At 35.9% G+C, this 20,429-nt stretch overlaps 1 protein-coding gene across 1 annotated transcript in view; it reads left to right on the forward strand.

Annotated features, from left to right (window-relative positions):
* The first annotated feature begins 1,550 nt into the window (after nucleotides 1–1,550).
* Nucleotides 1,551–20,429, forward strand: part of ZDHHC13 (zDHHC palmitoyltransferase 13) — a 29,638-nt gene continuing 10,759 nt past the window's right edge. Inside the window, exons 1-10 of the mRNA XM_081945320.1 lie at nucleotides 1,551–1,851; nucleotides 4,101–4,243; nucleotides 5,917–6,039; nucleotides 8,269–8,346; nucleotides 9,973–10,117; nucleotides 11,360–11,424; nucleotides 13,158–13,320; nucleotides 14,120–14,245; nucleotides 15,534–15,667; nucleotides 18,049–18,160. Of these exons, the coding sequence (XP_081801446.1) occupies nucleotides 1,831–1,851; nucleotides 4,101–4,243; nucleotides 5,917–6,039; nucleotides 8,269–8,346; nucleotides 9,973–10,117; nucleotides 11,360–11,424; nucleotides 13,158–13,320; nucleotides 14,120–14,245; nucleotides 15,534–15,667; nucleotides 18,049–18,160 (1,110 nt within the window). The 5' untranslated portion in view covers nucleotides 1,551–1,830. The remainder of the gene's footprint in view (nucleotides 1,852–4,100; nucleotides 4,244–5,916; nucleotides 6,040–8,268; nucleotides 8,347–9,972; nucleotides 10,118–11,359; nucleotides 11,425–13,157; nucleotides 13,321–14,119; nucleotides 14,246–15,533; nucleotides 15,668–18,048; nucleotides 18,161–20,429) is intronic.

Here is a 20,429-nt window from a genome sequence, read left to right on the forward strand (position 1 = left end):
AATGTTATATTTGTGTTCCAATGTATGCCACTTTTCAGAGATAACATTCAAATCATTTCACTTAAGTACTTATTTGTACTTAATGGATAAGATTATGACTAGGTGAATTGCATACCTGCTCAGTGGGTTGCCCAAGATACTACTTTTGTTGGGCAAATTCCAGGTTCCCCCTCTTACCTTCAGCTTAGGAAAGAGTAAGCACAGCAAGGATTAAACCCATCTCTACTCAACAGTAGTAGTATTTCAACAGTATTCCCAATTAAGTGAATCTTGAACTGATGTCAACTCGTAACGGATCTTCCTTCTCTGATGAACTTGGTATCCTATGAGGTAAAAAAACCTACTTTCAGTTTCTTATCTGCTAAAGGAAGTACAGTCAGAAAAGTTCACTGCTCTACTGAACATGAAAAACTTTTCAAGAAATAAAAACTGCTTTGGGTAGTCAGCCTGTGTTCCAAAATCTAGAGTTTAACTTTGTTGTTGGACAAATTGATACTTTTGATGTGAGGTTAGGGGAAGTGTTACAATGTAAAACTTTGATGATTCATTTATTTAAAATATGTATAGAATTGGCCATCTTTTAACTAACTCTGGCAACTTCCCATATAAATGCCATCAGGCTATATATATAGCCACATAAGGGATATAAAACTGCATCCTTCTTCCAATATCTCAAAATTATGAATACAGGTAGTGATTTACAACCATAATGAAGCCCAACTGCTGTTAAGTGAGGCGTTTGTTAAGTGAGTCTTGCCCCATTTTACGACCTTTCTGGCTGCTGTGGTTAAGTGAATCACAGGAGTTGATAGGTTGGTAATCCAGTTATTAAGTGAATCTAGCTTCCGCATTGACTTTGTTTGTCAGAAGGTCACAAAAGATGATCACATGGCCTTGGGACACAGTAACGGTCATAAATATGAATCAATTGCCAAGCAGCAGAATTTTGGTCACATGATTATGGAGATGCTGCAAAGGTCATTACTGTGAAAAAGGATCCCAAGTCACTTTTTCCAGGGCCCTTGTAACTTTGAACTGTCACTAAATGAACTGTTGTAAGTCGAGGAGTACCTGCATCCCTTTCACCTCAATGATCTCCTGATCACACAGAAGTCAGAGAAGAGGGCTCTTTGGCTTTAGTCACAAGTTCTCAAGGGGGGGGGGGGGCATTTGTTTTATTTTATTTATTTGATTTGTCAATCGTTTACAAGATACTAAGGTGTAAGAAGAGACAGAAGTATGAATGAAATGGGTACGAATAAATGACAGTAGGACAGGGAGGTAGGTTTATGCAGACCTCTTAGGAACGGGGTGAGGTCACTGGTAGACAGTTTAAGGTTAAAGTTTTGGGGATTTGAAGATGTAACAACAGAGTCAGGTAGTGCATTCCAGGCATTGACCCCTCTGTTGCTAAAGTCGTATTTTCTGCAATCACGTTTTGAGCGGTTTATATTGCGTTTGTATTCAAGCCCCTTTTTATTACTATCTTTAAAAGTTCGTTACAGTTACGGGTCTCCTTCCCGCTCTGAGGGAAGCGGAATATTAATACGCTGCAATGTTCATCCTCTGCCAACATCGATCCGAAGCTCCGGAAAAAGTTCCGTGGAAGGAGGGGCGCCGAGAAGGGCTCTCGCCCCGGCCACCGACTGCAAGCTACCTCCAGGCCGCCAGGGGCCCGGTTCGGACTCTCGGCTCCTGTGGGCGTGACCGGAGCGCCTCCTTTTCGCTTTCGAGGGGCCGGACCGTGGGCTGTGTTTCGACGGTAACCAGGAAGTCGGAGCAGGAAACTCCTGGGAGCGCCAGGCGAGCGGTGACTCTGGACCGGTGACCATGGAGGGCGCTGGCCGCGAGGTAAGCACCAACCGGCCGGAAGGCAAGCCATGAAAGACCGTCCGAGAAGAGCCCTAAAAGGCAGGCAGGCAGGCAGGGTATTATTCGCTGCGATTCAGTTCCGCTGGTTCCCTCGTGATCCTCGGAGGAATCGGGGACGCCAAAAGTCGAGTTCGGCCATTGAGTTGATCATCTCATGGCACTTTCCCAGCTTCATTTTGTAGTAGGATTGGGTGGGCAGATACAGCTAGTAGAGGCAGAAGGGCACAACTTTGTTACTCCTCCCCTCCCCCTTCTTCTTCTTCTTCATCATCATCATCGTCTCCGGGGAGACGTACTTAGCCCAGGAAAGTTCATTTAAATCCCCGAATGAGAAAGGAGGGATTAAAATAGGCGGTGTCAGCAAAAAGAAATATCTTTGCTCAGGTTCCTGTAGGAGAAACGGCTCTGGGAGATCACTTGTGTCAGGAGAAGTTATCACAGTGGCTCTGGGTTAATGAAGTTCTGATGACCTGCTTGCTTGCTGGGTCTCCAGCATAAACATCTCAGAGAGGATGTCTCTGGAGATTCTCAAATCATCCAGGTGATGGTTGTCCCAAAGGAAACTTTCTCAAAAGGCAACTGGAAGACTAAGCGATGAGAAGTAAAACATCTTCAGGCAAAAACAAAGAAAGTCCAGTTGCCTTTAGAAAAAGCACCTTTGGGGATCCCAGAGAGGAAGACCTGAGATGCAGTCTCCCAAAGCCAACTTGATGAGGGGTCTAGATTGCCTATATGCCTCCACACAGAGAGCTGTGATTCAGTTTTCCTGACTACAGGTTCCTACAAGATTTGACAGAATATCAGCAGGTAGAAAAGCCAGCACCACATAGACAGAAATCACTGGTGGGCTTTCAGCATGAATGTTTCCCTACTAAGTCTACTAGATATTTTGATTACCATACTGGAATCTTAAAAGAAATATTTAGTTGAACATGATGTCAGTACATCTGTCTTTTAAACAATGAATATTTTAATATAATGTTTGAAAAGATTATTTCTTCTTGCCATGATATGTCAAATGCAACTATGAAGAGTAGCCTTATCTTCTAAAAATGAAAAATTATCTAACTTAATAGTATTTATCTTACTGTTTCCAACTGTTATCTTCATGAATTATTTTTGCTAGCACAGGTAGCAAGGAATTGTTTTTTGAGGTCAGTTCTCTCCAAAACGGTTTCTGTGGAAAATAATGGTTCCCACTTAATTTTCTGGTATTAAACTAAGCAATAGTAGGAAATTGGCACTCATGGAGATATGCAAAAGAGGAAAAAAATTATTTAGTAAAAGCCTTTTTTAAATTGTCAGTTATATCCCTGCCCTAAACAATATTTATTTTGAGATGCTCTCGAAGCATCAGTTTGTCATTTCCGGTAACTATCTAATAAAGTGTAGCCACTTGATGTAAAGAATAATTAAGATGCTCAACATCACATCTTGAATACCACTGAATAAATGCATCAAAGAAGACTAAATTGCTCACTTTGTTTAATATCACGCAATTGTCACTTAGATGTTTCATCCCAAGACAGGTGCATACCAAGAGTAATTAATTTATTTAGGTTCCTTACATCACAATTCAAAGGACAGTGTGACTGATTTCAATTCAGTTTCCTCCTGCCTAGTTGAGCAAGTTCCTATTTCTAGCTCCTGAAAATTAGTTTTTCTGTTAGCAAACCAGCACGGGATCCGGTTATTGTTTTTTTTTTTTGCAGTTGCAAAATCATTGTACCTTTGGTGGTATATGCAATGCAGTTAGGGCATTTCTACAAAATCAACTTTAGGATCAGAAAAGTGATTTTATTCAGACCATAGTTGAGAAGAAAACATATAACTTTTCATATATTGATGGCCCTATTGTGAAGTAAAATTGACCATTAATTCGGACTTGGATCATGCTGTTAAGTGCAATATTCTTTTCCATTATCCCATTATGTTATTCTTTTTTGGCATGAATTCCCATTGATCTGCTTTTCGGGCAGGTACTTGTTCACATCATTTCCCAGGATTGCTGTAAAAGGGCAAATAAGCATATTCTATTAGAACTTAATTGAATGTGGGGTTTTCTCTTGATATGTTTTTCTCTTTTTGACTTATGATAAGCATTTAATAACAAAACGACATGTCCCAAAGTACAAAAAAAGCAGTTTTTTCATTACTTGCAAGAATACAATTGTACTGGCCTACATTTTTGATCAAGAAATGTATTAATTATTCATTTTAATTTACAGTGTCAAAGTCACAGCCATGGGTCCTTTCGTCATCATGGCCACACTTGGCCTAGTTCGTATGAAGATAAAGATCTATCAAAAGAGCATGAGATGTTGCCTTTTGTGGAGGATTACAGTAATTTTGACATTGTCAAAGCAGCCCAGTAGGTTTCTTGAACAATCACATTTATTCTTATATCACAGTTATAAAAAAAAAAATCAAATATTAGCCAAAGTATATTTTATAGGAAAGTGTGTGCATATAAAAGATGCTGTTAACAGATAATTATGAATGATTTCTAAAACTGGAAAAACATCTATTTATTGTAGAAAAATAAGTTGTCTCTTTTCACACACATATTCAAAGCTCTGTTTCCAGGGCTTTGTGAGAAAAAATAGTATTTACCTGTGGTGAGCTCAGAGGTCACACAGAATCAAAATGTGATATGTTTTGTTTTCCTTTCCTTTTTTATACAAATCCTTCCATTGCAACGGTAAACCATGATGAAGTTTTTGTACAGATGTAGTTTGTATAATAATATGTTTACCATGATTTGGAATGGCAAAGTGTATTCCTAAGAAATATGAACATACCTATAACTGAAGTGAGTAATAATTTAAAAACTTTTATTTAGGCATGTTAAAAATTAGATCAATATTTTAATTTCAGTTTTTGAAAAATTTTGGTTAGCTTATTAGAAATTAGATGCCAGTCTTTTCTATGTAGAGAGAGAACTTTCATGAAATGGAAATGAATAGTTAGCTATGTAGCTGAATACTTATTTGCACCTTTAAATGGTGCAAATAAGAAAATAGAAGCCTCTTTCAACTAGAGCTCAGTGTGACTCCATGGACCTATCCGTGTAATTTTCTTGTCAAAATAATACACGTGTAGTTGGCCATTTGCTTTCTAGGAACTTTTTTTAATTTTCACACTCTAGCTTATAAGCCTGTTTTTTTCTGGTGTTCTTCCATCCAATTACTAACCAGATCTGGCCTTGATTATCTTCCAAGCGCAAATAAAGTCAGACAGGTTCTACCACCTCTTAAATATAAAGCAGGAAACTATTGCATAGATTTAGTCTAATGGTATGACCAATAATTAGTATCAGTTACTAGGTAGAAATGTGCAGCCCCATTTCAGAAAATCTTGAGTGTTCTGCTAACAAATAAATTTTAATGTACTTCTGAAATTTGCATGTTGCTGAACTTCTGGCAATTAAGAGCTGCAACACAGAATAGCCTCATTATTGTTTTACAAGATGCACTAAGACAAAACTAAAATCACATGTTTTAAACTTACTGATGAATCTTTGAAAATTGTGGTTCTTCTGAATGTCAAAATATTGATCTCAACTTTTGACTGTTAGAATATTGATTCTTGTTTCCTTTAGGTTTTTTTTTAAAAAAAACAACAACATATATTATGTCACTATTCAATATTGTATCTCAAATATTTTTAGGCTGGGATGGCTATAAGAATGTTTTGTTTATTTTTGTTTACTCTGAGTTCAATTTTGATTCGAGGCACTAAATGGACAAGTATGTGGACACTACATGAAATTTTCTGGAAGTGGTTTACCATTTCAAAATAATTTAACTCATTTCATGTGTAAGGCAAGGCTCAGATACATTATCCTTTGGTTTGTATTCCAGTGCCTTTAATCACTACACTAAGCTAATTTTGTTATGAGAAATAATTATGCTAAACCTCAAATATATATATATAATATCCTGTCACAACACCATGTAAAACTACATTCCAATCAGTGTTATAGTGGAGACATAAACAAACAAAGTTTTTTTATAACCATCTAAATTCATGCTTTTATTTCAGATATGGTCTGTTAGAGCGATGTCAAGAATTGGTAGAAGCAGGATATGATGTAAGGCAGCCAGACAAAGAAAATGTGACACTTCTTCATTGGGCAGCAATCAATAATAGGTTGGATCTTGTAAAGTAAGTTGTCAATAGATGAATTTATCAGACTTTATGAGCAAAAAAAGGGCTTGGCTAGTGTAGAAACAGAAGCGAAGTACAGTAATGGCACAGTCGACGTAGCAGCGGGGCGGGTGGCGCAGGTAGGCAGGCAGAGATGGGTGGGCAGAGTTGAAGAAAAGGCAGAGAAGTCAGTCCCTTATCTGATTGAGGATTGCAGCTTGGAGAACCCAAGCTGGGTGGGTCATTGGCCAACAACTGATAGGATTTAGTTAACAATGACAATGAGGAATTATCATTGGTAAAATATTCAGTATAATATTACTCGACAACATTTTACAACTGCTTTTTGCTTAATGACAAATATTCTGATGCTAGTTGCTGTTGCAATTTAAGACACCTGTATATTTCAGAAACACTTAAGTCCCTATTGTATATATATATATATATTGTGACAATAAAAAAATTACAGTGTGTTTATTAGTATAAATTTTTAAACTCTTATCCTATAGGGTTGTTGCAAATAATACAAAAAGCATTACACTTTGCTGTAGTTTTAAAAGTATACCTTATTATAAATGTTTATAATAGAGGGGAGAATCTTGAGGGCCTTTGGCATAAGTGGGAATCAATTAAATGTTCTGCTCAAGGACAAGTATTCAGTAGCTAAGAAAATGTTTCAAAACTAAAGGTAAATGTAGTTTGATGATAAATATCCAAAATATTATATAATAAAATCCATATTAACATTTTTAAAATTTAAGTGTATAATTCTGAAATGTAAAGGTTAGAGAAAATAATATCCAGATATATACAGATTATGTACATCATAATCATCATCAATTAAACATCAACTAAACTGTCAGCATACAAGTTTAATTGATGATGACAGTGGGGATATCATAGTAATGTATGAAAATGGAATGCAGAGTTGCCCACTGTTTGGAAATAATGGCAAGGAACTTGCTTCCATGGTTAAAAAGTGGGGTCCATCATCTTTTCCCAAGTGGAAAGGCTATCATCCTTTTCAGTGAAAGCAAGTTAAACAGAAGGACGTCCATTAATTTTTGAAGTATTAAGAGTTGGGATTCCAATTTATCTAGATTTAGAGGTGAAGAAATATATAATACTCATTTCATAATTTTATGTATTTTGGATCCTTACCCCCAGCACTGTAAATAATATGAGACTTAAATCCAATCTCAAATTAAAATAGTGGGATGGAAAATATTTTCTGCTTAGGGAAACCATCTTTTCATAGAAGGGATGTTTGCAGCAATAGAATTATGTTAAGAGAAAAATTACTGTAAACCTGGAAAATTTAGTAGAAGCTCACAAGAATGGTTTATTCTTAGACTTCTCCTAAGAGAGAAGAAAAACCCTTAATAGTTTATAATAGGTGTTTTTTGTGTTTGTGTTTGTTGTATTTGTTTATTCCTGTTTTTGAACTATACAATGATATCTTAAGTACTGTCATTAATTGGTTATGAGAGGTGCAATGAGTATTAAAAATGATGAGCAACAAACAAACCACGTTATTTACTACGTGACCCTTTGTTTAGCCTGGGAAGAACTTTCTGTCTCTCCCTTTTCCTATGTCAGCGACTTCCCAACATGGCCAACTTCCAGTTCATCTTCCTCTTCCTATTGCAGTACATCAAGTATCAAACAAACAATGAGTATTGAGACAACATTTTAGCATCAAAATGAGTTGAGTACCAAATTCAACGAGTTTTGAAGCAACTGATTTTTTATTACGCTGCAGACAAAACTGCTTTATAGGACTCAATTACTTTATTATTAAATATTAAATAAATTTATTTCCAAAAATATTGTGCATAAAAAGAAAAAATCCATTTTCAGAAGAAACATTCAATCAATCTTAATATACAGGTAGTTTTCACTTAGTGACAACAATTGCGACTAACAACTGCATAGTCACTAAACACAAAATCATGTGAGTGCAACTTATGACTTTACTTCCAGATTCTCCATTAACTCTGCTTCCTACAAGCAAGTTGAGAAGCATGCAAATGCCAATCATATGACTGCAGGACAGTGTGATGGTTGTAACCGCAAAGATTGGTTGCATTGTCATAACGTCATATGGTTGCAAAGGTTATCTATATGCTTTATATAAAAGACTTTCCTTAGATGTTAACAATGCAGTTTCTATCCATTTCTCTGTAATTAACACTATATGTTAATTCATCATGTTTTATAAAACAATTTACTTTTGCTATTCCACAGGTATTTTATCTCCAAAGGTGCAATAGTGGATCAACTAGGAGGAGATTTAAATTCAACTCCACTTCATTGGGCAATTAGGTATGAAGCAAATATTTATTTTGATTATTTAAATAGTTACAGTTGACTGTGTGGTATTGTGATAACATTAAGGCAAACTGAAGTAACTTTAAAATCTGCAACTTTCATCTCACAGCCAAAGACTTGCTTAAATGGGATTTTAGGTCAACCTAGAGTTCTGTACTTCTATATACAAAAAAATGAGGCTGGTAAATAGAAACCACTCAGTTGTTAAGAAGACTGTCAGAAGAAGAAATGAACATGAGCAAAACCCAGTCCAGTGATGGCTAACCCTTTTCTAAAAGTGTGCCAAAACTGTGTGCGCATGCACTGTTGTGCACATGCCCACCCGCTACGCATGTGTGAGCTCCCCCCCCACTGCGCATATACAAGCCACCTCTCTACCACGCATGTGTGAGCCCCCCCCCCCACACACACAGACTCCAAAGGCTTTCCTGAAGCCTGGGGAGGGCGAAAATGGCCTCCCCCGGCCGGCTGGGGAAGGCTGTTTTTCACCCTCCCCAGGCTTCAGGAAAGCCTCCGGAGCCTGGGGGAGAAAGAAAAACAGGCCCAACCGGAAGTTTGGGAATGAAATTCCGGTTTTCCCATTGGGGTGTTTTTCATCCTCCCCAGGCTTCAGGAAAGTCTCCGGAGCTAAACAGACCGAAAGTAAATATGAATTTATAACTAGACTATATATTATAATTATATAAATTGATTGAAAATTATTTTTTCTAGAATTAAGATGCTGACTTTTTATGATTATGTATTAAGATTTGATATTTTGATGTAACCTAGGAGTTTGGAGGGAGGGGGCGTCTGCCACATTTGCAACTGCCAAAATTTGTAATTCCACCTACCCCTTTTCCACATAAATGTTTTTAAAAAAAACCAATAAAACTTTTTGAAAAAAAAAAAAAAAAGGAAAGTCTCCGGAGCCTCGGTAGGCTAAAAAACTGTGTGCGTGCCCACCCACCGCGCATGCGCGAGCGACCCCTGCACAGGGGGGATTTTTGCCGTCCCCAGGCTCTGTAGGCTTTCTTGAAGCTTGGGGAGGGCAAAAACAGCCTCCCCTAGCCCTCCAGAAGGCCGAAAATCAGCTGGCATGCAGCCAAGTGATTTATGACCATTTTTCACACTTACGACTGTTGCAGCATCTCAAGGTTATGTGATCAAAATTCAGATGCTTGGCAACTGACTCATATTTAGGATGGGTGTGGGTTAGTGGACAGAATGTAGGGAGTATTGTGTGTTCCACTATTTGTCACTTAAGACTCCTCTAGCTTTGTCTCAGCCAGATATGATCAAGCTTGACTGACACGTAAAAAAAAATAACAAATTTAGAGCTGAAACAATTACTTATGTATTTGTTCCATAACATTACTTTCCTTTTTTTCTTAATTTTTTAAAAAGAAATTATTTTTACCCTATATTTAATTGGTCAAACATATTTTGGTTGCCATTGTTCCATTATTAAGATATATTTGTTTTTGTTATCTTTCATTCTCACTCTGAAATTTAACTGTAACTTTTAAAATTTAAAGTCCTCTTGTTGACACGTATTTGCATTTCTTTCCCATTAGAAATAATAATTGTTGTGTCTTCAAAAGAAAGTGTTTTAAAATTAAAAGCACTCTCTCTTTCTAGGCAAGGGCATTTATCTGTGGTCATATTATTGTTAAAATGTGGAGCGGATCCAACTCTTATTGATGGAGAAGGATACAGCAGCCTGCATTTAGCTGTACTTTTTCAACACATGCCTATTGTGGCTTACCTCATATCAAAGGGTCAGGTATGTGACTTTATGCAGTGCTGTAATTAATTATATAGCAGGCATTAATACCTATGTGCTAATACTTTGACTTCCATGAACATTATGTTTTATAACTGCACAGGTACAAAGATTCTTGCATATTTAGTTACTTAGGAATTTCCACTCCAAATGGCTGTCATTGGCAAACACCAAAAATAAGAATTAAAAGAAACAGAAGAAACAGAATAACAGTGTTAGCAGTACAGGTAGTCCTTGACTTACATCCATTTGAGCCGAACATTTCCTTTGCTAAGCAAGACAGTTAAGAGAGTTTTGTCCCATTTTACGACCTTTCTTGCCACAGTTAAGTGAATCATCACAGTTTTTTAAGTTAGCAACATGATTGTTACCCGAATCTCTGACTTCCCTATTGACTTTGCTCGTCAGACGTTCACAAAAGGTGATCACATGACCTTGGGATACTACAGTAGTCATAAATACATTATAGTTGCTAAGCATCTGAATTTTTATCATGTGACTATGGGATGCTGCAGCTGTTGTTAAGTATGAAAAACTCATAAGTCACTTTTCAGTGTCATCATAACTTCAAACTGTCACTAAATGAATGGTTGTAAGTCAAAGACTACATGTAATGGCACAATTGACTAGATCCTAAACTTAGCATCTCCAATACTTTCAGAACCAGGTTCACTTTGTTTCAGAGCTGCATCAGGAAGGTGATGATCTGAATATTCAGGGAGAAGCTATTCCACAGGAGGAATGCTAGCATTAAGAAATATCTCCTGTGATCTCCTTAGAGCAGCAGTCCCCAATCTTTTTGGCACCAGAGACCTGGGGGGCGGGGGGGGGGATTGGTTCGGTTTTGCTCGCTTGCTCACTGCTCATTTCCAGCTATGCATCCCAGTTTCTAACACAGAATGCCGGTGAGTTGCCCGGGGATTGGGGACCTCTACGTTAGGGGACAGACTCCTCAGGGGGATCTCTGTCAAAGATCTTACAGACAGATTCATACGGGGATATTGGAATGTCAGGCAGTATTGTAATACTGAAAAATATTTTTAAAAGTTGACTGTTTTAAATGTTGGAAAGTTCTATGTTATGGTCATATTAAAATAAACTGCAAGGCACCTGGGCCATACGGAAGTACCACTAAATTATGGATTAGTCATGAAACCCAGAACATTAATTGAATTAATTGCATTTGCATCAGTTTATGGCTTTAGTTGCTTGTTGGTGGTTCATTCCATTTCTCATATTTAGAATGTAGATATTACAGACCACAATGGATATACCCCTCTGATGCTGTCAGCCCACAAAATAATTGGGTAAGTAGTGATTGCTACTGCTCAATTCAGTGAGCTTTTCTAAGGGAAGAATATGCAAAAGATTGCTGTGCTTTTAGGAAAGCAAAACAAGTTACATTGTTTGTTACCAAAACTGTTGTTCTCAGCTGTTACATCCCTGAAAGAAAAGTTTTATATAATACATAACAGAGCTACCACAGTATGGCATTGAGGAAAGAATTTATCTTTATTCCATGCTAAGTTCTGTATTGCAAAGGAAATCATTTTGATAGGTTAATTCAATTTCTTGAATTAAAAATTATTCTTTTTCTTGTTGAGTTTTTATATTTTTTCAATGAAATTTAGAGCTTTGGAAAGATCTTTGTAGGATAGAGTTGACTGTGGAAAATTTCCTCTATCGCATCCTAGATATTACAATATTGGACTACTTTATTGAACTATTTGCTGAGGACTTTAGTTATTTTATATATACTTTGCTCAGGCATGAAATCCTCTTACCTTCGCTATCGGTTTGTGCATGAGCAGAACCTTCTGCACATCTGCAGAACGTCCATGATGATGTCGAGGCAGGTGGGCGGAGCCTCTCGCCACAGCCACTATCAGTTTGCCCGACCAGGGCGAACTGGCAGAATACCACCTGTCCCTTTGCTTCTATCAAATACTTTTTGTTACCGCATACCACAATCAGCCTTTAGCTCCACATTCACCCAACACAATCCATAATTCAAGCCTATTTACATCATCATACCCTTCTCCATAATCTATAAATGTAAACTGTACTAACTTTCTTATAATCATATATTCTCAATAACCAGCTGCAAAGCAAAATCTGGCCTGCTTCTTTCCTGGCAGGATTACATTTTCTAGATTGTATTCATTATCACTTCTTGTATCTTTGCAATCAGAATTCTGCCAATTATCTTCCCTGGTACACTTAACTAAGCCCTGTAAGTAACTATGCATTTATTCTTGCCTTTTTTCCTTTCCTTTTTTATAATGAACAATAACAACATTTTTCTAGTCATTAGAGACAGATACAATGTTAATATGCTTGTTAAACAAGTTGTAAATTATTCCACAACCGAACCAAACCTATATTTTAACATTTCTTCAATTGCTCTGTTTACATCTGTAGCCTTACCATTATTCAGCATTCTCACAACATTTATTGTTTCATTTTTTTCATAGGTTTTATTTTATTCTTACTTTGGATGCTAGCATGTGTGGTACTTATTTCAGTTCTGCTCTTTGATATATTGCCGTTATTGCTGTATGGATTTCAAACATTCCTCCCAATATCTCCTCATTTCAATTTCATTCCAAATTATGTTAGTCCTTTTATTTTTAATTCCATTCATGCTACTGAAGGACTTGTTTAACTCTTTTTACCCATTTACAACACATTTTTTTAAAATTTCCATCAATATTGCTTTGCATTTTCCATGTCTCTTTAAATCTTACCTATTCCTTGTTCTCTTTCACCACATTATTTTAAGTTTCTTTTCCTCTGTATACAAATTCTTCATCTCATTTTGCAACATTCATTCTTTAATATGCATTTTCTCATTCATATCCAGATACATTTTTATAGTTCTTGCAATATATTAATACACAATAATTACTCTTGTATTTTGTCTTACGTATCAATGTGACAGGTTTGCTATTACAATATGGAAATAAATTATCCATAAATGTATTTATAAATTTAAAAATAAATTTGCTTTTCTAACTTGTACATTTTTATTTTCATGAAGGCGGGAACCTACTCATTTCCTAGTAAAGTTTAATCCATCTGTCAACGCTGTAGACAATGTAGAAAAGAACACTGCTTTGCATTGGGCTATTTTAGCAGGAAATGTTAATGCTGTAGATGTATTGCTAGAAGCTGGATCCAGTCTGGATATCAAAAATGTCAAGGTATTATTCCATTTTCATTATTAAAGATCCTTCTGGGTATCAGAATTTTAGGTAAACATCAGAACGGTTATTATTGGGGGGAAATAGGAGGAAGGAGTATTATGTGTGTGTGTACACCACCTTAGTTTTTATTGCCATGTATTTTGAAAGTACAGTGGTGGGCCTAGCGGTGGCCCCTGGGTACCAGGGACCAGTTCTGTGGAAAGAGATTTTTCTGAGACAGGAGGGGACATAGTTCATGTGCTGCCTGCATCCTCCAGATGGAGATTCCCTTGTTTGCACGGCCCAGTTTCTGGCATGCAATGGACTAGTGCTGGTCTACAGACTGAGGGTTGAGTGGGATGGAGATCCTTGGTCTACAGAGTAGTCTGGCTGCCAGCAGTTACTAGTTCTTTTAGTTCATACTAAAATAGCATTTTTAAATTAATTAAATCAGGATAGTTTCTACGACCTTCAGAATAAATATGCTTTCAAAGTATAGTTTGTATTGCTGTTGATCTTTAATTTCTAGAATATACAATCTGATTTTATTTTGGGAAGATATTACTATAAAGTGAAGGGAGATTGTGTTATAATAGCTCATTATTTTGTCATTATTTGAATATCAGCATTTTATTTATGAATCTTCTTCCTACTGCATATTTTAAACATTGCTGTAGGCTTCTCACTGTGAAATATACGTGCAACATTATTGTCCTTATTCAGGTTTAGTAATAAGATAGGATTTTAAAATGAAGTAGCCCAAAGATATGTTTTCTATTTCATACTGTTTTTTAAAATAATGTTGTTTTTACCTAAGGGACAAACACCACTTGACCTTGCTCTTCAAACTAAAAACCGCATAATTATTCACATACTTCATGAAGAAGACAAAATTAGAATTAGAAGAACATCAGTGTTTTTGAGGTTTCTGGAAAAAAATGAGGTATCGTAAACTGAAACAAATAATTAAAATGGAATTTTCTAGACAAGAATTGATGCTGAGCATATTATTGACCATAATAAGTTGTACTAAGATTTTTTTAAAAAGATATTTCAGATAGAAATGGTAGCAATTCACCCAAAAATAGCGTTGGAATCTCCTGCTAGAATCACCATTAAAGAATAAGAGGCAGTATATAAATAATGAAAACAAAGAATAAAGGTAGATGAGGAAAAGAGTTTGTCTGGAGTATAAGGAATTGATCGCCAATATATCCAAAATTGCTATGGAAAGGTTTCACTTAATTCCCTTGCAGCAATTCCACTCACTCCCATTTGGTAGTAACGGAGAAAAAATAGGAAATACATACACCCTTAACTATTGATTTTGCTGAAAAATCAGCCTCTCTTTCTATTTCATTTTATATTATACCAACTACTATTGAGCTGGTGCTTTTTCCTGTCCCCTTTTCATTCCAGATGTTTTTAATATGTACTTATGTTTAAAATAGATAGGGAGATGTGTTTTAAGGTGTTTAGCAGCCAGATCAAGGAGATAACAAAATAATTTAACAAGCTTAGTTACATACATTCATTAAATATTTGCAAGTCTTAAGAAATTGATTATATTATGTTTTGCATATTTTAAAAACTAATAATAATTGACTTATTTGGATTTTGTCAATGCCGATGGTGTTCAAATAGTATTCCAGATGCAATTCCAAAACATCTGGAGCAGGAGTGTCAAACTCGCGGCCCATGGGCTGGATGCATCACATGCTGGCCATATCCACTTCCCAGCTTAGCTAAAGGGGGGGGAGTCACGCTACGTAACGTGACGACAATGTGACACCACAAGTTTGATCTGATCTGGAGCAATACTTGAATACCACTCGCTTTGACAAAACCTCTATCAGTCCATTGCAAAGACAGTTTTATTTAGAACAGCTTACATCCTGTGCCAATACCATCAAACAACGTGTGCTTATTCCATCTCTTAAGGAAGGAGTCGATAGGTGCAGCCAAATCCAGTCTAAACATCTGGCTGACTGCGTGACTAACAATAATAATAATAATAATAATAATAACAATATGGAAAGAGCACTTAGTTCTGAGACAGAGCCAAAGTGAAATATCACATTTAGCAAAATAAATTAGTTTTCAAATTTATATATAAGGCTACTGTAAATCAGAGAGATTTAAGGGTTCCCCCCCCCCTCTTCCACGCACTTTATTTTTGCTCATTTTTTTTTCATTTTATAATGAGTTTTTTTCCATTTTGTTTTATTTAGTTCTTGCTATTGTTTGGCTCATCATTGCTATTTATATGGACAGTAGGATATATAGCAAGCTTAAAGTCTGACTCATGGCTGTTGAAAGGAACCTTGCTGATGTTCATGTTGGTTACTCTGTCTTTTTTTGCAAGGTAGGCATATCTACTTTTCTTACATTTATTTATGTAAGGTAAAGGTAAAGGTTTGCTAGCCGTTTCTGACTCTAGGGGGCAGTCCTCATCTCCGTTTCAAAGCTGAAATTTATTTATGTAGCATGTAGTAGATTCTTTTCTTGGTTCCTGAAGATGAAATCAACAGGGCAGGATAGAATTGTTCTACTTTTAACTCGAAGACTAAGCTTAACATTTTTCCTGTCCCATGGAGAAAACACCTTCCCTTCAGTCTTGTAGGGAAGCCCTTCAGCCTTCTCAGGGAAACAGTAATTTTCCTTTAGTTCCCTCCACACAAAAGCATCTCCTTGGCAGCCATAATCAGCATGCCAGCAGGAAGCCACCTTCAGGAGAGCCGCAAGCTAAACCAGGAGTATGACCTAGGAAAAGGAGGAGGACATTGACTGAAGAACATGAGGGCACAAAACATGGAAGAGGCAAATGACGGTGCCTTGTTTGAGCCTTAATGCAATACAGAACCGAAAACCTGTCAAAATTCCCCCTCCCCGCCTTGACAGAGTGGGCTCCTTAGGGTCTCAACTATGTAGAAGTTCCAGAAGCTCTAGGCAAAATACACAAGAAGATAAGCAAGGAGAGAGAATGGCCATCTGAAAGAGCACAAACCTAATAGTTTGTTTTCCCTAAACAGGGAAGCAGACAAGATGTGTTTCCCATCCTGCATTTACTGGATAGTTGGATGGAGAATGGATGGAGAGTGCATTGCCTTCTCACAACTAGAAAAATGCTGCTTTCTCCCTAAGTCACAACACATTCCACAAGAGTTGAGGGGTGACTGACAGCACCCTTAATAATGAAAATATGCTATTAATAGAAATTTGTTGGGCAAATTCTTCTATAATACATTATTAAATAGTTGATTTTACAAATGCAGATTTTGCACTGCGTTGTGTCACAAAAAGTGCTATAATCAGGGGTCCCCAAACTTGGCAACTTTAAGACTTGTGGACTTCAACTCCCAGAATTCTCCAGTCAGCATAGCTGGCTGGAGAATTCTGGGAGTTAATGGAGAATTCTGGAAGTTAAAGTCCACTCTGTTCAGTAGGTATGGATGTCCATGAGGGAAAGTGGAGCTAAATGGCATTGTCATCAAAGTGTTGCTACATAATCTTCATTTACTTATCAATTTTGTATGCTGCTACAATCACAAAAAAATTCCGAGCAACGTGACAGGAAGTTATATTTGCAATTTACCTCATTGGTGTCATGCACAGTATGAGCAACAGCATTTTAATGTCCTTAAAATTTCTGCCAGATGTTTGTGGCTTATAAATCTGTTTCCTGTCTGTTTCATCTCTGGTAACCAAGAACAATAGCTAGACTTAAAATAATATACTTTCTGGTCAATAGAGAATGCTTAGGAGGGAAAGAAGATTAAGACTGTAGCCTCCAGAGTCAACATGCATGTTAATTCATTGTTCTGGTACATAATGTTTTTCCATTTTCACACAGTCTTCCAAATGAATTTTTTTGTTGTGACAATGGACTGTAAAATAAAGGAGAAGTTAAAACACAAGCAGCTAAAGTCAATACATGCAACTGAAGGCAAGTTTCCTCTAGGAGGACAGGAAGCTGCCTTTCAGCCAAAAGAGGAAGTTTAACCTTTTCCAGCTCTAGCTTCCTTTTCCATCATGTCCATCGTCTGGTGATCAGAAAAGTAAATCACAATAGGTAAAAAAAAAACCACCATCCTTTTATAACAATGTTCAAGATTCCAACAAAAAGGCTTAATTATATTGTGTCCTGAGTCATCTTAGCAATAGTTTAGCTTCCAAGATATTGTCCAAGATCCTTTTCATACATTGTGTTTTCTAAACAGAAATCACTTCCATATGGAAAATGTATGAAATCCCTATTTTAGATATTACAATTATGAAATTATTTATTTCATATTAGGTAAATATATTATGATAGTGACTAGATATGTTTTTTCTAGAGTCACCCATTGTAGTTCCTGAAAATCCTGCATGCAAATAAATCTGGGTTTATGTATTCTCTCTCCTTTGTGTTCTAACTTTCATTTTATTACAAGCCAAGAAGGTTTTTGAATTTATGTAAACGTATTTTTTTCTAAATTCTTACATAGGATATTATAGCTATTGCAGAAACATGTTTGGATAAAGAAACTTAATTCATCAGAGAAGTTCATGTGCTGAACATGTGTAAACGTTACTTGGCATATTTATGTCTAATAGTGGGTACATTTAGACAGCAACTCTTTCTCAGGTTAACCTACTTCACAGGGTTTTTCTTACGGGTCTAAAATTGGGTGATATTGTATATAGGACAAAGATAAGTATATAAATGTACTAAATAAATTAAATACTTTTAAATGTTCCATTTAGGTTGTTCATAGGATTCAACACAATGAAATATTTTCCCGTAGCATTTTTGATTAGTTCCATCTTTTGGATATCATGGACCTGTTTCATCTGTTTCTTGCCTAATATCCTTTGTTAAAACAATAACCGATTGGAGACTTTCTTTACGTACGTACGTATGTGTGTGTGTGTGTGTCAGTCTGTGTCTATCTGTCTTGATTTTTATAAGGCAATCCACTGGAAATAAATTGTAATATTATATTGTAAGCTGCCATGAAACATTTAATATATTTGCTAAGAAAAAATGAGTTACTGCTAAAAAATTATTACTATTATTGATGGCCAATGATCTAAAATGTATAAACTCAAAAGAAATAGACTTTTTAAAAATAGCATGCCTGTTCTGCTTTCCGAGTTGGCTGTTAGTGATGTCTTGATGATTCTTTTCCCATGCTGCCTCTGCCACCTTTTCCATCAACATTATCTTCCACTACATGTCATTTCCCCATCCTAATCTTTTCCCTTTGCCACTGTACAGCTTTTGCTTCATCTCCTTCCACCTCCTCTTCCTCATCACCCAGTAATTAATAAACTGGCTACTGAGAAACTACAGCTTTATAAGTACTTCTCTAATAAGAAATCACTAGACAGAAAAGTGCATTGAATTTTAAAATGGAGTATGGTAGGTGTTTCACTGTTTGGTGGAGCATTTTATTAGCATGGAGATGGTTTCGAAGCCATTGAAAGTTTCCTTCTAGGATCTGAGTCTATATTTTAGCCCCAGAATTAACATGGCTGGGGGATTCATTCAGTACTGTAAAATTGTAAAGAAATGTAAAACGCTTATTTGTATTGATTATTTTTCTAAATTACCACCAACAAATCTAGAAAATACATCCACCTTTTTGACAGTATTCTTTTCTGCTGATGAGAGGGAAAAACCATGGCCAATACATGGTTACAAATGGTACATTACAAAATGTAGATGATTATCAGTAGCAAGGAGAGTAACAAAAAAAATCTAGTACTTGAACTACAGATCACACTTTGCTGTATTATCTGCGTAAATTTTAAAAAAATAGGTAGCCTTTAGCAGATAGCAAATAACGTTACAATACTTCTCAACTTCAAGATGTATTTCCCTAAAGTTGCTGGATAGCATAATCAAGTTTCTTTTCAAAGTGAGATTTCTGTGTGGCCTCAGAACAAGATGTTCTCATTGTCTTCAAATTTGGTGCAGAGTTGTGTTAAACTCTTTGTGTATTGTTTATTTACTCAATTTTTATGCAGTATTCACTGTGGTGTACTATATAACATGAGCATATTAAAATATGTAGTATGAAGCAATACTAAGATAAAAACAATTTAAATTTCCAATATAAATTAGTAAAATAGTAAAATATGAATAATATGAAATACTGTATTCTATACTGTACAGTTTTTGGCCCTTTATTCAATTCCATTTTTAAAAACCATGTTTAACAATAAAAATAGAATAGAATATAAATAATTATTGTTTTAAAGTGGATTTAATCTGTTCTGTTAAAGAGTATTTTATTATTAATTACCATCTCCAAAGATAATTTTTCTTTTAGCATGCTTTTTAATGAGATCTTATTAATAGTTTCTTTATGAATTAATTCATGTGAAATATTTGGGCATATTCCAACTGCCAAAGGCACATAAATCTACTTAGCTCTTGAGAAAGATATCTGGTAATTTTTCAGTCATGGCTTTTGCTTTATGACTTTTAAACATCCTTTTACAAAATTACATTTATTACGTTGTTTGATATTCACCCAACTGACTAAGCTATCAATCATAGTAGGTTTTATGTATCTCCTGAAAAAATCAATTGAATCATACTATATAAAGAACTAAAGGGGTTCTGAGGAAATAGGTACCTTTTAGATAACACATTTTCTTCAGATTTTTTTCAAAGTCACCTATTAAATAATGTAAGATTTCTTTTCCTGTGGCTGAACAATTATGTCTCAAACTAAGATATTCCAGTCGTACATCAGCTGTGGATTTGATAGATTCTCCCAAGGGCCCCTTCATTACAAGAGCCTGGAATTGGAACACTAATATTTGACATGCCCTCCGTTTTCTTGTATATTCATATATCCCCCTCCCTCCAAGGAAAACTAGGATTGTTTTTCCAATTTTCATAATATGAGAGACTATCAAAACCAACACCAAAAATCTATCAAAACCAAAAGTCATTTGGCAGCTGTAAGACAATTTCATGATGGATGACAAAACTTTTGTCTATTATCCATTGGTGCCTTATACTATTCCTAATTTTTGAGATATTTTATCTGCTTTGCTTATTCACACCACCCTGCCTTATATTTCTGGTTTTTTTGAAAATATGAGTAACAAAATGTGCTAAATGTGGTTCT

The sequence above is a fragment of the Natrix helvetica genome (genome assembly GCF_964273705.1).
Source record: "Natrix helvetica genome assembly, chromosome: 1".
NCBI classification, from domain to species: domain Eukaryota; kingdom Metazoa; phylum Chordata; class Lepidosauria; order Squamata; family Natricidae; genus Natrix; species Natrix helvetica.